The sequence below is a fragment of the Caenorhabditis remanei genome, chromosome III (assembly GCF_010183535.1).
Source record: "Caenorhabditis remanei strain PX506 chromosome III, whole genome shotgun sequence".
NCBI lineage: Eukaryota > Metazoa > Nematoda > Chromadorea > Rhabditida > Rhabditidae > Caenorhabditis > Caenorhabditis remanei.
The window spans coordinates 15801191-15824134 of NC_071330.1; the positions used below are offsets into that span (position 1 = coordinate 15801191).

A 22944-nucleotide genomic window follows, 5' to 3' on the forward strand; every position below is an offset into this window, starting at 1 on the left:
GAAAATGAAGTTTATGGGTGTTGAAGCAAGAGAAAAAGTTGTTCTCTGTGAAATTCTGCGTCGATTGGTATATAAAACTTTATGATTTGAATTTTTGAAAAAAAATTATTTTTAGAAAAGTTGAAAATCAATCAATATTTTGAATTTTGAGTTCTAGTTTTTTTGGTTTTTCGATTTCCTATTAGTTTTTGCAAATAACTTCCAATTATTCGCTATCCCATGACTCATTTCATCACAAGACATGTCTCGGAGCCGCGGAGCCACGGAGCCGATGCCCCAACTGCTGTTCCAACCACCTGACACCGAGAAAAACGAAAAGAAACGAGAAGATTCTCCCAGTTTCGTTTCTAACAATGCTAAATCATCTGATTTTCATCAATTTTCTCGTTTTCTCGTTTTGGAATAGTGGAGATGCACAGATTCCGCATGTAAGTTGGTGGCGCCGTGCGGAAAAATGGAAAAATCGATAATTGCACGTAAAATATAGTCTCGATTACCAGAAAATCATGAAAAACAGCAAAAAATCGATAAAAAATGAGCAAAAACCAGCTAAAATGAGCTAAAACCACAATTTCCCCTGTAGATCACATTTTCGTTGCGGGACCCAGCCAATTTTGATTTTCATCAATTTTAATTGTAATATTCAGATTCAGCTCGTCAAAACGCTTCGAATGAGTATAATCATGCCTAGGTTTGGAGTGGCTTGGGTCTCGCCTCGAATTACCGGAATCTCGGGTTACTGTAGTTTTCGTGGTGGGACCCAAATCGCTATAAAGCCAGGCATGATTATACTTTTCTGAAAGCTGAGAACGAGCTGATTACAAAAATATAAAAATCGCTGGTCTCGTCGCGAAATTCAGAGAGATACGGTAGTTTTAGTGTTTTGAAGATTTTCGAAACGTTTCGAAAATCTGTAACTTTCTTAATTTGTGACATTTTGGAGTGATTTTCGGCTCGAAATATGCAAAATTGTTTCGACGTTATGTAAAAATAGAAAAATTACTCCTTCCACGAAATCCTGCTGTTTAAAGGCGCATACCGTAGTTTTCAGGCCAAAACTCATTTTTAATGAAACCTATTCATGATTATACTCATTCGGAGGGTCTTGACACTCTGATTTCAGTTATATAATTATTTTTGGTCTCCGCCCAAATCCCACCGAGTTACACCAGATTTTCTATTCTCTCGGGTTACTGTAGTTTTCGCGTCGAGACCCAACTTGCTCCAAACCTAGGCATGATTATACTTTTTTGAAAACTAAGAACGAGTTGATTACAAAAATATAAAAATCGCTGGTCTCGTACCGAAAATGAGAGAGATACGGTAGTTTTAGTGTTTTAAAGATTTTCGGGTTACTGTAGTTTTCGCGTCGAGACCCGATTTTCTTCAAATCTAGGCATGATTATACTTTTTTGAAAGCTGAGAATGAGCTGAATTTGAAAATCACATTCATTTCTGCTGAAATTTCTAATGGTTCGAGATTCCAACAATTTTTTTCAGGAATTCCAACGAATGCTGAAACATGCAAAAAGTTTGGAGAGTCTTCTGAAGGATTTGCATGTCATCTATAATCCGGAGCTAACAAATAGTCATGTCCAGAAAAAAACAGATAATAGGGGAGGTAAGATTTCAGAAAAAATTTTCAGACAAAAAAAAAATTTTTTCAAAATTTTTTTTTCAGCAATTCTCCCGCTAAAAACCGGTTCCATGTCAACCCAACGTATTGTATCAATTCAAAATATTTCGAATAACGATATGGACGGTTACACCCTATTTCATCTCCAAAGTATGAAAGATATCAAGCAGGGAAATGACACGTGTAACCTCCAATCCGTCTGTGTGCCCGTCCCCCAGCTATCCGATGACCCCCAGGTCCTAATGTACCCAAAATGTTATGAGGTTCGTCAATTTCGCTGAAAATTCCAGAAAATTCCAGAAAAATCCATCCAAATTTCAGGTGAAACAATGTGTCGGAAGTTGCTGCAGCTCGGTGGAGACTTGTCACCCTGGAACCATCAATTTGGTTAAGAAACATGTAAATACAAAAATCTAAAAAATTCTACGCATTTTAAGCTAAAAATCAAAAAAATCCGATGAAAAATCAAAAAGTTACGGATTTTCGAAAATTTTCGAAAATCTGAAAATCACATTTTTGCTATATCTCGCTAGTTTTCGTGTCGAGACCCAAAATTTTTGTATTTTTAGAATCAGTGAGTCAAGAGCTTCCAGAAAAGTATAATCATGCCTATATTCTGAAAATTTCATTTTTCGGGCCATTTTTCGAAAATTTTCAGAACATAGGCATGATTATACTTTTCTGAAAGCTCTCAACACGCTGATTTTGAAAATACAAAAATTTTTGGTCTCGGCACAAAACTAGCGAGATATAGCAAAAAAAGATTTAATTTTCAGATTTTCGAAAATCTGTAACTTTCTGATTTTTCAATGGATTTTTCAGATTTTTGGCTTAAAATGCGTAGAATTTTCTAGATTTTTAAGGGATTTAAAAAGAAATCTAGAAAAAAGTATTCCAGGTCGCCGAGCTTCTCTACATTGGAAACGGCCGTTTCATGTTCAACATGACACGTGAAATCACTATGGAAGAGCACACCTCATGCTCCTGCTTCGATTGTGGATCTAATGTGAGTGTATGCGCCTTTAAAGTACAGTAATCTAGACCTCAAAATGTTTTTCCTATAGTTCATTCGAGTGCAAAGTTTTTGGCATAAAAATTAACAAAAATGAGCAAAAACTAAAAAAGTTACAGATTTTCGAAACTTTTCGAAACTTTTCGAAAAACCAAAATTCACTAAACCTACCGTAACCCGGTAGGCTTTGTGGTGGGATCCATGAAAAGTATATATTTATAATCAGCGCATTTTCAGCTTTCAGAAAAGTATAATCATGCCTATGTTCTGAAAATTTTGAAAATTTCAGATTTTCAATTTTTTTCAAAAATCTGAAATTTCTGAAAACTTGAAATTTTAGTTTTTTTGAGAAAACTGGTGTCAGAATCAATTTCAGCATGTTCTCAGCTTTTATTTGAGTATAATCACGCCTATATTCTGAACATTTTGAATTTCGGGGTTAGAGACGCAGAGTGTCTGGTATCTCTGCGCTCTAACCTCTCTCAATAAAACTACCGTAACTCAGTCAGATTTGCGCCAAATTAAAAAATGATTATATTTTTGAAATCACCGCTTCAAGGGCTTTTAGATGAGTATAATCATGCCTATATTCTAGAATTTTGAAATTTTTTCGATTTTTGGGTCCCACCACGATATTAAAGGCGCATACTCCCTGTAGATTTAATTTTTGCTCTGAATTTACTGAATTTTATTTTTCAGACCCCTCAATGCGCTTCCGGATTCGTAGTCGGTAGATCATGCAAGTGTGAATGTGCCAATAAGGAGGATAGGAATAATTGTGTAGGTGAGTTCTGTCTGAAATTTCTTCTGAAAATGAGTTATATGAATTCTGATGTGATTTTCAGATTCAGCACACCAAGAGCTTTCAGAAAAGTATAATCATGCCTATGTTCTAAAAATTTCAGAATTTTGTACCCCCGGGGGTCAAAAATCTGAAATTTACAGAATATAGGCATGACTATACTTTTCTGAAAGCTCTGATCCTACTGATTTTGAAAATACAAAAATTTTGAGTCTCGGCACGAAAACTAGCGAGATATAGCAAAAAAAGCGATTTTCAGATTTTCGAAAATTTTCGAAAATTTTCGAAAATCCGTAACTTTTTTATTTTTCAGCGGATTTTTTTGGTTTATATCTTATTTTAACCGTAATTTCTTGAATTTTCCATTAAAAATAATTTTTCTTCAAGGCAACGCCACGTGGAACGCCGAGAACTGCAAATGCGAGTGTAATCTGAAGTGCGATGAGGGTCGTGTCGTGCATACTCCGACATGTGAATGTGTTCGAAAAAGAAATCATGGTGGAGGTGGTGGCCATAGTAATAGACATCACGGTCACCGTCATCACGGTAGATCACGACCGATTGAGACGGAGGAGGTGGAGAAGATCGCCAAGTTGCAGGTCGGAAAAGTTGGTGGATTCTAATTTTGATGATATTGAGGTTTTGACATTTGGATAATATTTGGAACTATTGAATAATAATTCTGTTAATTGAATAAATAAGGAAGTGTCTTTTATATATATATATATATATATATATATATATATATATATATATATAAGAATGATTTTTTCGGCTGCAGTTGCAAATGCGCTCTTCTCGCCTATTGTTTTTTGAATATTATTGCATTTTCGATTAATGACTGATTTGTTGCTAATAGCAACAGTTGCTATTGCTTTTCAGTTTTAAAAATTAAAAATAAATATGAGTTTTGTTAACAATGTTTTATTTAAAACAAAAACTTTTCTCAATCGACTCTCAGATCATCCACTTCAAACCGGATTCCTCCAAACACTACAGCTCGGAGTCTTCTGGCACTCATTTTGAGAACATTGTGGTCGATTGGGCACGTTGCCAGTGAGAACCCGACTTCAATAGGGACCTTTCTCCATCACGGAGCGCCATATCGACAATCCACTTCACCAACGGAATTGGGCTCCGGATTTCTCGGAGAGAGTTCAAGATTTCGATGATTTGCAGTCTTGGGGGTTGGAGGCCATTTGATCTGGAAAAAAAATCATTCGGATTACAGTAAGATTGAAAAAAGGAAATTGTTTTAATTGAACATATAAAGAACCATACTTGTCAACCGGGCCGACCCGGGCCGGCTCGTAACTCGCGTCCAAATGAATATTATGAGCTGAAAAATATACCAAAATGTAGATCTCGACGAGTTCTATGTCCGTGATCCACTACGGGCCGGATGGCTATTTGTTATTCTGCCGCGGGCCGGGAAAAAGTGCCAAAAAGCCATTCTAGCCCGGCCCGCGGCACATTAACTAATAGCCATCCGGGCCGTGGTGGGTCACGGAGATAGAACTCGTCGAGATCTACATTTTGGTATATTTTTCAGTTCATAATATTCATTTTGACGTGAGTTACGAGCCGGCCCGTGTCGGCCCGGTTGACAAGTATGTAAAGAACTCATCTCCTCCAGAAGTCCACCAAGATATTGTTCAATTCTTTCAGATTTAAAAAAATTCCAGAAAAACTGGTCTAAAATTGGTCAGATGCACCATATTTTTGAAAAAGCGCGTCCAAGGTGCGCCAGCCAAAGTATATGCTGTCGTTTTTGGTAGAAATCATCGAGTGAAACGGGTCAAAATGTATTTAAAGATGAAAATTCAAAAATTTTGATTTCCACTTCAACAACTAGTTGAAAACAGTCCGAAATTGGTCAGATATACCATATTTTCCAAAAAGCGCGTCCAAGGTGCGCCAGCCAAAGTATATGTTGTTGTTTTTGGTGGAAATCATCGAGTGAAACGGGTCAAAATGTATTTAAAGATGAAAATTCGAAAAATTCAATTTCCACTTCAAAAACTAGTTGAAAACAGTCTGAAATTGATCAGATGCACCATATTTTCCAAAAAGCGCGTCCAAGGTGCGCCAGCCAAATTATACGCTGTCGTTTTTGATGGAAATCATCGAGTGAAACGGGTCAAAATGTATTTAACCATGAAAACTCATAAAAAATTCAATTTTCCTTAAAAAACTAGCTGAAAACAGTCTGAAATTGGTCAGATGCACCATATTTTCCAAAAAGCGCGTCCAAGGTGCGCCAGCCAAATTATACGCTGTCGTTTTTGATGGAAATCATCGAGTGAAACGGGTCAAAAATGTGTTTAACCATGAAAACTCATAAAAAATTCAATTTCCTTTAAAAAACTAGCTGAAAACAGTCTGAAATTGGTCAGATGCACCATATTTTCCAAAAAGCGCGTCCAAGGTGCGCCAGCCAAATTATACGCTGTCGTTTTTGATGTAAATCATCGAGTGAAACGGGTCAAAATGTATTTAACCATGAAAACTCATAAAAAATTCAATTTTCCTTAAAAAACTAGCTGAAAACAGTCTGAAATTGGTCAGATGCACCATATTTTCCAAAAAGCGCGTCCAAGGTGCGCCAGCCAGTGTGAATTTTGACTAAAAAAGGGCGCAAAAATGCATAAAATTAATGGATTTTGCTGACAGTTAAGCGGTTTTAATTCAATTTTCATAAAAAATCAAATTTTGCGGTTTCCAGTGGGAATAATACCAAAAATATACCAGTCACTCACCTTCACATGGTCCACAACAAAAATACAAGGAATAATAATAATAAAAATAGATTAGAATTTAATAAAAATCAATAAAAAACGCCTATTCCGTTAAGGCATTTTGAGAGACTTTTGGTTAGGGGGGAAGGAAAAGAATCGGGGTGTTGAGGGGGCGGGGTCATTGACCTTCACCACATGTCTCTGCTTCTCTAACACCCTCTCCATGACACACACTCTCTCGCTTTGTTTGCCGCGCTGTTCTCATCTACTTGGCACGTTACTTACATGAGCGAGACATCATGGAGATCAAAGAGTGTCCAGACATCATATTGCCATACAGAGCGTTCATTAAGACACCCCGAGGGGTACCATGCGGATTAGACAGATGGTCAACTGATAGACCTACAGTAGCTAGCATAAGTGAGCACCAGAATTGCATGGAAGTGAAATTTCATTATCCGGAAGTCGGAAGTTGGAAGTCGGAAATTTCCTTATCCGGAAGTCGGAAGTCGGGAGTCGGAAGTTGGAAGTCGGAAGTCGGAAGTTGGAAGTCGGAAGTTGGAAGTCGGAAGTGAATTTCCTTATCCGGAAGTCGGAAGTCGGAAGCGATTTTCATTATCCGGAAGTCGGAAGTCGGAAGTCGGAAGCGATTTTCATTCTCCGGAAGTCGGAACTCGGAAGTCGGAAGTCGGAAGTCGGAAGCGATTTTCCTTATCCGGAAGTCGGAACTCGGAAGTCGGAAGTGAAAAAACGCCCGGAAGTTGGAAGTCGGGAGTCGGAATTAGATTTTTTCTCAAACTTTCAAAAACTCCAAGAGAAAATATTAGGTTGATGCATAAGTTTCTTTCTTTTTTGGGTAATTTTTGGTATGAAATTTCCTGAAGACTAATAGCTCACATAATAAGGAACATTGCTGGTTAGTACCTATAACTCATTGTGATTATACCTGTGACTTGACGTCTACCATCCGCCTAATCTCAGCCGGAGGCACGTCAAAACACTTGAGGAACCCTTTTTTGGTACCATTTTTCGTCTCCATTTTTTTCCTAGAAAATGTTGACAAGAATAGGTGAGCTATTCAGAATTAAAACAAGCAAGAAAAGTTATTTATAAAAAGCAAATAAAGACATTCCAACTGAGCAACGCTAGTTCAGTGCCCGCCTCTGAAGAAAGGTGAAGATCAGCAATTTAGGGATGTGCGCGTATTTTCGATATTTCTTTAACTGTAGATAGGGAAATTGGCGGAAATGTTGGTTATTGGGTAAAGTAGACATTGATGTTTCTAAATTTACTTTGTTTCCAATATTCACATCATTTGTCCTTTTTCGCAAGAAGCCCGAAGTCAACATCATCAAAATCACTTAATTTTTGAGTTTGATGAGGCCTACCGCTCCTACCTTTAAAGCAATCCACTAGATATTTTGCACATTTTTAGATCAATGTGTGTACTATTGATAACTTACAATAAAATAATTCAGACTTATTTGTGAGCGTTCAGAAGAGACCTAGCCTCCACTCAGGTCTAGTACACAAAATTTCTCGAAAGCGCAAAAATCATAAGAAATTTATCAGCCAAGTTTTATCACTTAATTTGATGGTCTTGTCATAAACTTTTTAAAGACATAATTTACTAATGTTATCCTCTAACTTTTACAAATAGTTTGGTACAAATGTTCTCTCAAATATTTCTGTAATCTGTTTGAACCCAGCTGAACCATGGTTTTTCGTTGCTGTCGATCGTCTTATCACAACTTTTTTGTTTTCAACATTCCGACTGAAAACTAAAATGAGATAACAAGATCAAATCTTGTTCTATAAATTGCGCTCAATTTCTTATGAAGATTTTATCATTTCGATACCAATGCGACAAAAATCAAAAAACTTTCCAAAACAGGCATTTGGTTGGCGATCAAAAAGCCATCGTTTTCACGAGCGGGCTGTCTAGGCACCAACTTGAAACATTATATGTTAGCCACTAAAGAGGTCATAAAAATGCAAAAAAGTTTGGGTTGAAAAACAACCTCATCGCTTAGAGACCGTTGGCCAAAGTCACACCTTCAAAAAAGAAAGAAACTTATGCATCAACCTAATAGCATAAAATTCGCGAAAATCAGTGGAAAACTATTTTCTGTCCTTTTAGACCATTTTTCCATGCATTTTTGCGAAATGCACTTTTCGAAAATTCCACAGTTATGGAATGACGGAAGTCGGAAGTAAAATTCCTTATCCGGAAGTCGGAAGTCGGAAGTAGGAATGTAAAAAATGCCCGGAAGAAGGAAGAAGGAAGTCGAAGGAAGGAATTCCGCACAGCTCTGGTGAGCACCCCTTTGTACTTTCATGCGTAACTCAGCTGTCCGATTTGCCTAAACTTTTTTTTGAAAAAAGCCAAAATATTCAGCAATAAGAAAATATGTTTTTTGAAAAATCTTCCATCACTTATTTTTTTCGATGATGACTTTATTCAACACCTCATCGACTGCAAATCATTGACCGTTTTCAGTTGAAATTGACGCCAACTTTGTCAGTATGTCATGCCAATACTAATTGTTCCATCAAATAGATTTTTAAGGGATCGTGCAGACCAAAAATAGAGCTTCATTTTCATAGTTGACAACTTTTTTGTACGGACACTCCCTGGCAAGTTGCATATCGACAAAGTAATTTATCTCTCAAATCGACCAGCTGTTCCCTTAAAATGACCATAACTCTCTAGGCGGTGTCCATACAAAAAAGTTGTCAACTACAAAAATGAAGATCTGTTTTTGTTCTCTATAATTCATAAAAAATCTATTCGATGGGGCGATCAGTACTACTATGACATACCCTCAAAGTTGGCCAATTTCATCTGAAAACGGTTTTCAGGTTTTCAGTGAATATCTGAAAATCCGTCTGCTTTATTGTCATTTCATTGTGCACGTTATTAACCAAAATGTTAAAATTTGTATTGGTTGTATAGAGCATGTCAAGGGCTTTATTTTCATAGTTGACAACTTTTTTGTACGGACACTCCCTAGGGAGATACGGTAGCGCAAAGTGGCGGGCTGCCCAATCTACCTAGAGAGAGCCACCTTGCTTTGCGCTACCGTATCTCCCTAGGGAGTGTCCGTACAAAAAAGTTGTAAACTACAAAAATGAAGGTCTGTTTTTGTTCTGTATAATTCATTAAAAATCTATTCAATGAGACAATCAGTATTACCATGACACACTGACAAAGTTGGCGTCAATTTCAACTTCAGTGAGAGAGAGCCACCTTGCTTTGCGCTACCGTATCTCCCTAGGGGGTGTCCGTACAAAAAAGTTGTCAACTATGAAAATGAAGCCCTTGACATGCTCTATACAACCACTACAAATTCAACAATGTGACAGTAAAGCTGACCGTTTGGACGGGGTACTGTAGATCATATTTGATCTGTTTTCTGAATTTGTGATATTCGTGGTTACGGTAGGTGTTATCCTTTCTAATTTTCAAAAAGTTTTGTTTTGAAAACTCGGATTTCAGTGATTTTGGACTCAAAATTCGTGGATTTTAGCTCAATTTTAACCATTTTTAAGCGATTTCTAAGATAAAAACACTGAAAATAACACTTTTTTTTCAACAAAATAATAAATTTTTGGAGTGAATCACATTTATAACGGTTTTTGGACAATAAAACGAGTGAGAATTGGATTTTTGACATGAAAATGTAAATTTTTGACTCAAAAACTGAATAGTTTGACTAGTTATCAGATTATTTGCTTAGGAAAGTGATGTTTTTTACAACAAAAATGAATTTAGGCCTAAAAAAAAACGGATTTTTGATAAAAAATGGGGGTAAAAACTCATGAAAAATTGCATTTTTCAGAGGGAAAGTCGACAAAAATGAATTTTGGCTTAAAATGAAGGATTTTTAGTGTAAAAATCGACAAAAATCGACAAAAATCAATAAAATCCATGCTAAACCGTGTCGGGGAACACTCTGCACGCCTCATGTTTTGCCCGAATGACTCGAATTTCGAATCCAGCGATATTTTTGATTAAATCCGGAATATTTCCATTTTTCGATCGATTTTTGTCGATTTTCGATCGTTTTTTGACAGGATTCTCAATGATTTGAATATCGTCAGGGTTGAAGGCATCTGATTCCAGAATTTCAGCATCCAACAGTGCCATCTGAAAATTGGGGGCAATTAAGCGATAATTAGGCTATAGTTAGTCGATTTTCACCTCAAAAACCGCCTATTTTTGCATATTTTTCCACAAAAACCTGTTTGGTGGCCGAATTTCCCAAATTTTGTGATTCTAGGCCATGCCATGTACATATTCGGACTCAGCACGTCGAGAGCTTTCAGAAAAGTATAATCATGCCCGTATTTGGAACAAATTGGGTCTCACCACGAAAACTACCGTACTCCACTCCGGGGGTACTGTAGTTTTCGTGGTGGGACCCAACTTGTTCCAAATCCAGTCATGATTATACTTTTTTGAAAGCTAAGGACGAGGTGATTACAAAAATATAAAAATCGCTCCGAAAATGAGAGAGGTACGGTAGTTTCAGTGTTTTAAAGATTTTCGGGTTACTGTAGTTTTCGCGTCGAGACCCGATTTTCTTCAAACCTAGGCATGATTATACTTTTTTGAAAGCTCTCGACGAGCTGAATCTTAATAAAACGTTTAAAATTCATTTAAAGTGAAACCGAGGGAGTTATGACAGTATTTGCGAAAATCGAATTTTCGAAAAGTTTCGAAAATCTATAACTCTGTGAATTTTGGTTGGGGAGACGTGGTATTAGGCTCAAAATGAAGGGTTTGGCGGGTTTTAGCAGGGCCCCAAGTCATTTCTAAGCAAAAACTTGCAATTTTCAACATTTTGACCTCCTACCTCAATCAAATTCGGTCGTTTCTTTGAAGATGGTTTCTGAAGTGATTGGAGAGATGAATGGGGCGCCCCTTTCCTACTGAACTTTTTCTGCAACAATTGGAAGGTTTAGGGATGAAAAAATGACGGTTTTTGGCGTTTTTGAAATGGAAAAAAGCGTTGGAAATACGATTTTAAGCTCAAAAATTGCAAAAATTCCAGAATTTCCCTTCTGAAAACTAACCACTGGCAGCGTCTGATTCTTCTCGAGTGATTGGTTTTGAGTTGGTCGTGGGACGAGTGGTTGAACAGGTTGAATAAGCTGAAAATATATGATTTTTAGGCTGAAAATGAGAGAACATTATTTCCAGCCGGATTTTCGCCAGAAAATGCGATTTTTTGACTCAAAAATACCAATTTTCTGTACTATGGATTCATGGTGAGAAAACCAAAAAAATTGGCTAAAAATCGTGGTTTTGATTCAAAAAAACGTGTTTTTCGTGTCAAAAACATGTAAAAATCACAATTTTTGATAGAAAAATACGCTGAAAATGGCGAAATTTGATTACAGTACCCCTGTTCTCCAGACTACAAACTACAAAAGCAGCGGAGATAGTGTGACCTACAGTAATCCAGTACACAACTCTCAAAGTCAATCGACGACTTACAGTACCCCTGCTATTCAGACTACAAACTGCAATTCTGGAAACGACACCGTTGGCTACAACTACAGTAACCCGGGACCGGTCTACAGTGACCCGGTGCGACAAATGATCCGGCTGGAAATAATCTCGCCAGAAAATGCGATTTTTTGACTCAAAAACACCAATTTTCAGAGTATTTTTTGGTCAAAATTGACTTCATCGGTGAGAAAATGCTGAAAATTGGGGGTTTTTTGAATAAAAAATTTATTGAAAAAGATGAAAATCGCATATATTTTAGACAGATTCATTTCCTAGCTGAAATCTCGTAATGTTCAGTCATTTTTGCATCGAAAAATGAGATTTTTTGTCTGAAAACCATCTGAAACTCACCGTATTCTCCATTGTCACTTGCTTTCCGTATGGAATCTGACGGTATTGTGGTGATTGTGGCGTATTTGATCGAACGAGCAGCACTTGTGGCGGATTTGGCTGAAAAATATCCATTTTTTAAGGAAAAAACATAATTTTCAGCTAATTTTCAGGCTAAAAACCTCATTTTTCACTTAAAAATTCCATTTTTGAGCCTAAAAATTGCGTTTAAAATATGTTTTTTTGTGCCCGAATATTCGTATTTCGATCATTTTGGCTAAAAATAATGGATTTTCAGATAGAAAATTTGATTTTTAGACCGGAAAATGGTGAAAAACGGATCTTTTTTCACCGATATTCGAATTTTTGACTCAAAAATCCTGGTTATCAGTCAATTTCAGGTGAAAAAAAACGTGGAAATCGTCAAAAAACACGATTTTCAGTCAATTTTTAAGTTAAAAACCTCAGTTTTGACTCAAAAACAATCGAAAATCTGGAAAAATTGACCCATTTTGAGTGGGAAATAGCGGAAAATCAAATTTTTCAGCAATTTTTAAGCCAAAAATTACATTTTAGACCGATTTTTGAGCTCAAAATCTATTTTTTGATCATTTTCAGCCGATTTTCAGCCATTTTCCAACTAAAAACCCCGTTATCAGCCTAATTTCAGCCAATTTCTCACCTGATTCTGCCGATTTTGCTGAATATATCCAACAGGGTATCTCCATGGCCGATTTTTCAACTCATTCTGTCTCTCCGATCCCATTTGTCGCAACGGGTTACTGTAGACCGGTCCTGGGTTACTGTAGTTGTAGCCAACGGTTGCGTTTCCAGAATTATAGTTTGTAGTCTGGATAGCAGGGGTACTGTAGGTCGTTTGAGAGTTCGGTACTGGATTACTGTAGCTCACACCATCTCCGCTGCTTTTGTAGTTTGTAGTCTGGAGAACAGGGGTACTGTAGTTGTCTGCCGATAGGGCCTGGAAAAATGAGAATTTTGGGGTCAAAATAGTCAAAAAATGGTAATTTTTACATGTTTTTGACTGGAAAAAACGAGTTTTTTTGGCTCAAAATCTCGATTTTTAGCCGATTTTTTCGGTTTTCTCACCATGAATCCCTTGCATTGACTCGACATCGCCCCGTATCCCCCGTTATGACTCTTTCCATTTATCGATGGCTCTTCAGAAGACGTCAAATGTCCATTGTGGTGATATAGCTGGACTGATTGATTCAGAATACATGGAACAGCCGATTGGGCGGTTGCAGGATGAGGATGCTGTTGTTGGAGGCGTGACATCTCCTGAAAATAACGGTTTTCAGGAGGAAAAACGGGATTTTCTAGGGTTTTGAACAGAAAAATATGAATTTTGCGCATTTTTATGGCTGAAAATTGCAATTTCAGGTCATTTTCAGACAGAAAATATCAATTTTTATGATGAAAATTGTTGAAAAACGGAATTTATGGAGCAAAAGTCAATTTCCGGTGAAAAAAATGACTGAAAATGTCGAAAAACATGATTTTTCAGCCATATTATGGAAAATGGCGATTTTTCGAACCAGAAACAATGTAAAATCGAAAAAAAAAACTGTAATTTTCCGTCTAAAATCCATCATTTTTAGCAAATTTTTCCGATTTTCTGACTATTTTCAGTCCATTTTCAGCATCCAACCCTTAAATATACCATACCTGATTCTCTCTCTGCATCTGCTGAAACTTCTCCAAATTACTTGGTGGCGGCAATCGTTCGAATGTCGTTTGTCGGAGAGGCTGAAAAAAAAATTGACTGAAATTGAAAGAAAAATCGATGAAAAAACTTTTTACCAGATTTTTCGTTCAAAATTGCTAGAAATCGATTTAAAGGTGTGGATTCCTAGTTAGTTGTTTTTGATATTATGGAAATTGGAGTACTACTCCTTGAGGTGGCCATAAAGGGAAGGAGGAGGTCAAAAATAGAAAAATTGAAGGCGGAACGGGCGGTCAAAAAAGAGAGAGATAGCACAAACTACAAAGCAGAGCTGCGCGGAATTCCGATTTCCGACTTCCGACTTCCGTCCTTCCAACACTGTGAAATTTAGGAAGAATACATTTCGCAGAAATACATGAAAAAAATGGTCAAATAGGACAGAAAATAGGGTTTTCGACAGCCAAAAACCAATTTTTCCAATTATTTTAGCGATTTTTATGATTTTTCTCTTGTAATTTGGAATATTTGCGAAAAAAATCTACTTCCGACTTCCGTTTTAGAAAAAATCACTTCCGCACAACTCTGCTACAAAGGTTCGTATATTGAGACTGGTCGTCTACAGTAATCCGTAATCAATTTTTCGTCACGTTCTCCGTAAACCTACAGTAATCTCTTCGTGAATCCACAACTATCAACTTGTAAATCGACACAATACTATTGTTAAATCCACACGAGATCTTATCGCTGACCTACAGTAACCCAATCTACAACCTACAGTACCCTATCCCGTAAATCGACACCAAGCTACAGTACCTCCCATCCCGTAAATCCACATGACCTGCAAAAATGTGCGCTTTTTTGAATTTCCTACCACAATTTTTCTTATTCAGAAGATAATTAACTCCCCATTTCCATTATTCTCTGGACCACCCAGAATTTCCATAATATTGTTAGAAATCGATCAAAAAAATCAGTTTTTTTCTAGAAAAATTGAAATTTTAATGATTTCTGTCCCCTCACCTGTAACTGTTGTGTTGTCCTTTGCCCCCCATTCTGCACCACCACCATCGAAGCTCCGCCCCTTTGTCCGATTATCGATTGATTTTGTGTGTAGACTATGTTTGATTGTGATCGCATCATTGTTAGGCTGAAAATACGAAAATAAATCAACTTTTTGAGATGAAAATTGAAAAAAAATCGGATAAAGACACATTTTAAGTAATTTTAAAAGGAAAAATTGAGTTTTTTGGGTCTTAAATTGTATAAAAGCCTTAATTTTAAGACTTTTAGCCTATAAAATCGGGTTTTCAATGATATTTCAGCGAAAAATAAAAATAAAATTCAAAAATTTCAAAATCGCGCCAATTGTTAGCGGTGGAGCGCGTTTGCATTAAAACTTCGATAAACTGAAATTAGAATTCTCGGCATAAGAATAGCTCAAAATTGGTGAGAAAAAAGCTAAAATAACAAAAAAAATCGAGTTTTCCAGAAAAAGTCATTAAAAACTCATAAAAACCTAAATTTTTACAAAAAATTGCTTACTAAAGTTAATTTTTACTCCAAAAATCGAATTTTTCATCAAATTCCACCTGAAAAACCACAACAAATCACAAAAAAAACGCTGAAAAACTGAGATTGGCGCCAGGGCGCGTTTGCATTATTGTTCAATTTAAATTTCTCACAAGAATTGTTCAAAATCGGATAAAGACACATTTTTAGTAATTTTAAAAGGAAAAATTGAGTTTTTTGAGTTCCAAACTCGTACAAAAAAGTTGACAACTACAAAAATGAAGATCTACCTTTGTTCTCTATGATTCATTAAAAATCTACTTGATGTGACAATCAGTACTACCCTGACACACTGACAAAGTTGGCGCCAATTTCAACTAAAAAGGTTTTCAATTTTTCAGTGAATATCTGAAAATCCGTCTGATTTATTTGTCATTTCATTGTGTACGTTATTAACCAAAGTTTTTAAATTTGTATTGGTTGTATAGAAAATTTCAAGGGCTTCATTTTCATAGTTGACAACTTTTTTGTACGGTCACCCCCTAGGCGGGCTGCCCAATCTACCGAGACCTTGCTTTGCGCTACCGTATCTCCCTAGGGGGTGTCCGTACAAAAAAGTTGTCAACTATGAAAATGAAGTTCTAGACATGTTCTATACAGCCAATAAAAGTTCAACAATGTGACAGTAAAGCTGACCGTTTGGACGGGGTACTGTAGATCATATTTGATCTGTTTTCTGAATTTGTGATATTCGTGGTTACGGTAGGTGTTATCCTTTCTAATTTTCGAAAAGTTTTGTTTTGAAAACTCGGATTTCAGTGATTTTGGACTCAAAATTCGTGGATTTTAGCTCAATTTTAACCATTTTTAAGCGATTTCTAAGATAAAAACACTGAAAATGACACATTTTTTCAACAAAATAATAAATTTTTGGAGTGAATCACATTTATAACGGTTTTTGGACAATAAAACGAGTGAGAATTGGATTTTTGACATGAAAATGTAAATTTTTGGCTCAAAAACTGAGTAGTTTGACTACAATCAGATATTTTACAACATACATAAATTTAGGCTTAAAAAGACGGATTTTTGATAAAAATGGGGGTAAAAACTCATGAAAAATTGTATTTTTCAGTGGAAAATCGACAAAAATGAATTTTGGCTTAAAATGACTAGTGTAAAAATCGACAAAAAATCGACAAAAATCAATAAATCCATGTTAAACCACGTTGGGGAACACTCTCCACGCCTCATCTTTAGCCCGAATGACTCGAATTTCGAATCCAGCGATATTTTTGATTAAATCCGGAATTTTTCCATTTTTCGATCGATTCTTGTCGATTTTCGATCGATTTTTGACAGGATTCTCGATAATTTGAATATCATCAGGGTTGAATGCATCTGATTCCAGAATTTCAGCATCCAGCAGTGCCATCTGGAAATTGGGGGCAATTAAGCGATAATTAGGCTATAGTTAGTCGATTTTCACCTCAAAAACCGCCTATTTTTGCATATTTTTCCACAAAAACCTGTTTGGTGGCCGAATTTCCCAAATTTTGTGATTCTAGGCCATGCCATGTGCATATTCGGACTCAGCACGTCGAGAGCTTTCAGAAAAGTATAATCATGCCCATATTTGGAACAAGTTGGGTCCCACCACGAAAACTACCGTACTCCACTCCGGGGGTACTGTAGTTATCGTGGTGGGACCCAACTTGCTCCAAATCCAGTCATGATTATACTTTTTCAAAAGCTAAGGACGAGGTGATTACAAAAATATAAAAATCGCTCCGAAAATGAGAGAGGTACGGTAGTTTCAGTGTTTTAAAGATTTTCGGGTTACTGTAGTTTTCGCGTCGAGACCCGATTTTCTTCAAACCTAGGCATGATTATACTTTTCTGAAAGCTCTCGACGAGCGGAATCTGAATAAAATGTTTAAAATTTATTTGAAATGAAACCGAGGGAGTTATGACAGTATTTGCGAAAATCGAATTTTCGAAAAGTTTTGAAAATTGGTAACTCTGTGGTTTTGGCTCAAAATGTAGGGTTTGGCGGGTTTTAGCAGGGCAAAAACGGCCCGTATGCAATTTCAAGTCATTTCTAAGCAAAAACTTGCAATTTTCAACATTTTGACCTCCTACCTCAATCAAATTCGGTCGTTTCTTCGAAGATGGTTTCTGAAGTGATTGGAGAGATGAATGGGGCGCCCCTTTCCTACTGTACTTTTTCTGCAAGAATTGGAAAGTTTAGGGGTGAAATAGTGAAAAATGACGGTGTTTGACGTTTTTGAAATGGAAAAAAGCGTTGGAAATACGATTTTAAGTTCAAAAATTGCAAAAATTCCCCAATTTCCCTTCTGAAAACTAACCACTTTCATTGTCTGATTCTTCTCGAGTGATTGGTTTTGAGTTGGTCGTGGGACGAGTGGTTGAACAGGTTGAATAAGCTGAAAATATATGATTTTTAGGCTGAAAATGAGAGAACATTATTTCCAGCCGGATTCTCGCCAGAAAATGCGATTTTTTGACTCAAAAATACCAATTTTCAGAGTATTTTTTGTCAAAATTGACTTTATCGGTGAGAAACTAGACATTTCGCACTAAAAATGCTGAAAATTGGGGGTTTTTTTTTATTCAAAAATTTCCTGAAAGTGATGAAAATCGCATAAATTCCAGGTAGATTCATTTCCTAGCTAAAATCTCGTAATTTTCAGTTATTTTTGCATTGAAAAAAGTGATTTTTCAGTCAAAAATCTCAAAATTTTCAGTTTTCCCCAATGAAAAATGAGAGATTTTTCGTCTGAAAATGGCTTAAACCATCTGAAACTCACCGTATTCTCCATTGTCACTTGCTTTCCGTATGGAATCTGACGGTATTGTGGTGATTGTGGCGTATTTGATCGAACGAGCAGTACTTGTGGCGGATTTGGCTGGAAAATATCCATTTTTTAAAGGAAAAAACATAATTTTCAGCTAATTTTCAGACTAAAAACCTCATTTTTCACTTAAAAATTCCATTTTTGAGCCTAAAAATTGCGTTTAGAATATGTTTTATGTGCCCGAATATTCGTATTTCGATAATTTTGGCTAAAAATAATGGATTTTCAGATAGAAAAATCGATTTTTAGACCGGAAAATGGTGAAAAACGGATCTTTTTTGACCGATATTCGAATTTTTGACTCAAAAATCCTGGTTATCAGTCAATTTCAGGTGAAAAAAAACGTGGAAATCGTCAAAAAACACGATTTTCAGTCAATTTTTAAGTTAAAAACCTCAGTTTTGACTCAAAAACAATCGAAAATTTGGAAAAATTGATCATTTTTGAGCCGGAAATAGCTGAAAATCAAATTTTTCAGCGATTTTTGGGCCAAAAATCCATTTTTTTAATCATTTTTAGCCCATTTTCAGCCATTTTCCAGCCAAAAAACTCAATTTTTGTGTAATTTTTATGTCTAAAATAAAATTTTTTGCCTAATTTCAGCCAATTTCTCACCTGATTCTGGCGATTTTGCTGAATATATCCAACAGGGTATCTCCATGGCCGATTTTTCAACTCATTCTGTCTCTCCGATCCCATTTGTCGCAACGGGTTACTGTAGACCGGTCCTGGGTTACTGTAGTTGTAGCCAACGGTTGCGTTTCCAGAGTTTGTAGTCTGGATATCAGGGGTACTGTAGGTCGTCGATTGACTATGAGAGTTGGATACTGGATTACTGTAGGTCACACTATCTCCGCTGCTTTTGTAGTTTGTAGTCTGGAGAACAGGGGTACTGTAGCTGTCTGCCGATTGGACCTGGAAAAATAAGAATTTTGGGGTCAAAATAGTCAAATTTCGCCATTTTCAGCGTATTTTCCATCACAAATTATGATTTTTACATGTTTTTGACTGGAAAAACATGATTTTTGGGCCCAAAATCATGACTTTTAGCCAAATTTTTCGGTTTTCTCACCATGAATTCCTTGCATTGACTCGACATCGCACCGTATCCCCTGTTATGACTTTTTCCATTTATCGATGGCTCTTCAGAAGACGTCAAGTGTCCATTGTGGTGATATAACTGGACTGATTGATTCAGAATACATGGAACAGCCGATTGGGCGGTTGTAGGCAGCTGATGAGGATGCTGTTGTTGGAGGCGTGACATCTCCTGGAATTCAAAAAATTGGCTAAAAATCATGAATTTAAGCCCAAAAATGGCGTTTTTCGAGTCAAAAACGTGTAAAAATCACAATTTTCAATAAAAATAAGCTGAAAATGATGAATTTTGAGCTCAAAATCGACTTTTTTTTCCAGAGCCAATTGGCAGACAGCTACAGTACCCAGACTACAAACTACAAAAGCAGCGAAGATGGTGTGAACTACAGTAATCCAGTACTCAACTCTCAAACGACCTACAGTACCCCTAATGGGGTTAGGTACAGTAATCCTGCTATCCAGACTAAAAACTACAATTCTGGAAACGTCACCGTGTTGGCTACAGTAACCCGGTCGCCACTTCTGGTGCCTACAGTAACCCAGGACCGGTCTACAGTAACCCGGTGCGACAAATGGGATCGGAGAGGCAGAATGAGTTGAAAAATTGGCCATGGAGATACCCTGTTGGATATATTCAACCAAATCGGCAGAATCAGGTGAGAAATCGGATAAAATTAGGCAAAAAATTGATTTTTTTGGCTGGAAAATGGCTGAAAATGGGCTAAAAATGATTAAAAAATGGATTTTTGCCCCAAAAATTGCTGAAAAATTCGATTTTTAGCTATTTCCGGCTCAAAAAGGATCAATTTTTCCAAATTTTCGATTGTTTTTGAGTCAAAACTGAGGTTTTTAACTTAAAAATTGACTAAAAATCGTGTTTTTTGACGATTTTTCATATTTTACACGCAATTTTTAGGCTCAAAAATGCTAAAAAAATCATCAAAAAAAGTGTTTTGAGCTCAAAATAAGTCTAAAATGTAATTTTTGCCTCAAAAATTGCTGAAAAATTCGATTTTCCGCTATTTCCCACTCAAAAAGGATCAATTTTTCCAGATTTTCAATTGTTACCGGTGCGACAATTCTTTAAAACTTATGGGCTTTTTCATGGGGATTTTACTGTAAAAACCGTTTTTTTTTTCAACAATACTCTGATTTTTTGTGTTTTTCAATCTGAAAATCAGTATTTTTGACTGTAAATGTATGCTATAATTCCTGAAAATTTGTTTTTTCACAGAAAAATATTTAAAAAAGTATACCTGCATCTGCTGAAACTTCTCCAAATTACTTGGTGGCGGCAATCGTTCGAGTGTCGATTGTCGGAGAGGCTGGAAATAGAATTTGGAGTATTTGACTGAAATTTTGATAGTAAATTGTCCTTTTTCGCTCAAAAAATGACCGAAATCGTTTAAAAATCACGTTTTTATTCTGAAAACTTTATTTTCCCCTCACCTGTAACTGTTGTGTTGTCATTTGCCCCCCATTCTGCACCACCACCATCGAAGCTCCGCCCCTTTGTCCGTTTATCGATTGATTTTGTGTGTAGACTATGTTTGATTGTGATCGCATCATTTTTAGGCTGAAAATACGTGGAAAAATCAACTTTTTGAGATGAAAATTGAAAAATCGGATAAAAACACATTTTTAGTAATTTTAAAAGGAAAAATTGAGTTTTTTGGGTCTTAAATTGTATAAAAGCCTTAATTTTAAGACTTTTAGCCTAAAAAATCGGGTTTTCAATGATATTTCAGCGAAAAATAAAAATAAAATTCACAAAATTCAAAATCGCGCCAATCCGTTGTTAGCGGTGGAGCGCGTTTGCACTAAAACTTCGATAAACTGAAATTTGAATTCTCGGCATAAGAATAGCTCAAAATTAGTGAGAAAAAATCTAAAATAACAAAAAAAAATCGTATTTTCCAGAAAAAGTCACCAAAAACTCATAAAAACCTATTTTTATACCAAAAATTGCTGACTGAAATTGATTTTTAACTCAAAAATCGAATTTTTCATCAAATTCCTCCAGGAAAACCACTAAAAATCACAAAAAAACGTTGAAAAACTAAGATTTTTCGCAAAAAATTCAAAATCGTGAAAAACCAGTTTTGGCGCCAGGGCGCGTTTGCATTATTGTCAAATTTAAATTTCTCACAAAAAAGTGTGGAAAATTAGTGAAAAAAATTAAATAGCAATTAAATAGCAAAAAATAGGCAAAAAAATGGAAATACTATTCGACAGAAAATAAATGAGAAAATAACAATTATAAATACTAATCCCAACAAAAAAAAAATTTCCCGCGTAATTCTGGTAGATCAATTTATGATCTTCACATTTCCGTCAGTTAGACCTCTTACCTCCTTCACGTTGTCAAACAAAATAGGGCGGTCACCTGTATAAATTGGCAGGTGTGACCTGTCCAAGGTAGATCAAAAAAATAATTTTTTGTTATTATGACCTGGCGATCTGCCACGTAGCTAAACACTCAATAATATAACAATTTTTGAACGGTACCCCCGTTTTTTTGGCGCGAAAAAATTAATTTTTTTTTCTATTTCTTTTTTCTTTCTTCCTTATAAAAAATAGGCAATCTCCGGGAGGTCTAGGATATGGGAATAAAGGAAATTAGCTACTGAATAAGAAAAATTGTGTTAGGAAATTCAAAAAAGCGCACATTTTTGCAGGTCATGTGGATTTACGGGATGGGTGGTACTGTAGCTTGGTGTTGATTTACGGGGTGGGGGGTACAGTAGGTTGTAGATTGGTTACGGTAGCGGCTTAGTGTCAATAGCGACCTAAAATTCAATTTTTTAGTCAGAAATTTGTTTTGCCTGAGTAGATTTTCCATAGAAATTCAAGTTTCTTTGCTAAAAATGAACTGTTTATAAGTTTTTGTTTAATTTTCCAAAAAAATTATACTTTTTGGTTATTTTAGTTGTTTTCTCACCGATTCAGAGTTTAAAAATTTTGAAAATTGCCATTTTAAGAGTGTATACTGTAGTTTAGTGGTAGAATACGGTGTACTGTGGGTTTAGTTGTTAGGTGTCGATTTACGAGTGGCATACTGTAGCCCCCGACAGAATACGGTGGCTAGGTGTCGATTTACGATGGGTATTCGTTGATTTGCGCGTAGACTTGATGTCGATTTTCTGTAAATTACTGTAAGTGGAACTTACTGACCGCTCGTTCCTCCTTCAATTCTTCATTCCCCCATTTTCTTTTCCCTATTACCCTCCAGTCGGGGGACTCCCAAAAAAAAAAAAAAATGATCCCATGCATATAAAATGACCTCTCCTCTCCTCTCATTTATCCCTAAACTTGGTGTTTTTTTGTCCTACTTACTTATTTCAGGACACTACTTTTGGAAATCCCGTATTTTTTTCTGATTTTTGGATGAATGGAATCCAAATCTTCTAGAGCAGTATTCTAACTTGTTTGATGCGCATTTTTCAAAATGTTTAGTGGTTCAGTACAAGCATTCCACAATCCCTATTGGAAGTTGGAAGTCGGAAGTAGGAAGTAGGAAGTCGGAAGAAAATTTGTTTTTGACTGAAGAAAAGCCTATTTTTGTCCTTTTCGACCATTTTTCCAAGTATTTCTGCGATATGTACTCTTCGCAAATTCCACAGTTATGAAATTTTGTAAGTTGGAAGTGAAATTCCTTATCCGGAAGTCGGAGGTAGGAAGTAGGAAGTGAAAAAGAGCCCGGAAGTCGAAGTCGGAAGTAGGAAGACGGAAGTCGGA

The 22944-nt window shown here is 36.2% G+C and overlaps 3 protein-coding genes across 3 annotated transcripts; 1 reads left to right on the forward strand and 2 right to left on the reverse strand.

Annotated features, from left to right (window-relative positions):
• Positions 1 to 353: 353 nt before the first annotated feature.
• GCK72_011556 (uncharacterized protein) lies at positions 354 to 4073 on the forward strand (the record flags this gene model as incomplete). The annotated part of the gene is made up of 7 exons (XM_053728535.1): positions 354 to 428; positions 1501 to 1621; positions 1682 to 1899; positions 1958 to 2035; positions 2535 to 2642; positions 3348 to 3432; positions 3838 to 4073. 7 exons carry the CDS (start codon positions 354 to 356, stop codon positions 4071 to 4073), a joined length of 921 nt encoding a protein of 306 aa, XP_053588112.1.
• A 6049-nt stretch (positions 4074 to 10122) lies between these two features.
• GCK72_011557 (uncharacterized protein) lies at positions 10123 to 14860 on the reverse strand (the record flags this gene model as incomplete). Its single annotated transcript, XM_053728536.1, has 8 exons — positions 10123 to 10338; positions 11048 to 11134; positions 11268 to 11345; positions 12058 to 12156; positions 12719 to 13015; positions 13144 to 13335; positions 13723 to 13803; positions 14741 to 14860. 8 exons carry the CDS (start codon positions 14858 to 14860, stop codon positions 10123 to 10125), a joined length of 1170 nt encoding a protein of 389 aa, XP_053588113.1.
• A 1588-nt stretch (positions 14861 to 16448) lies between these two features.
• On the reverse strand, positions 16449 to 20775 carry GCK72_011558 (uncharacterized protein; the record flags this gene model as incomplete). Its single annotated transcript, XM_053728537.1, has 8 exons — positions 16449 to 16664; positions 17372 to 17458; positions 17599 to 17676; positions 18061 to 18159; positions 18724 to 19023; positions 19181 to 19378; positions 20463 to 20531; positions 20656 to 20775. The coding sequence occupies 8 exons, from the start codon at positions 20773 to 20775 to the stop codon at positions 16449 to 16451; spliced, it is 1167 nt and encodes a 388-aa protein (XP_053588114.1).
• Between the last annotated feature and the right edge of the window lie 2169 nt (positions 20776 to 22944).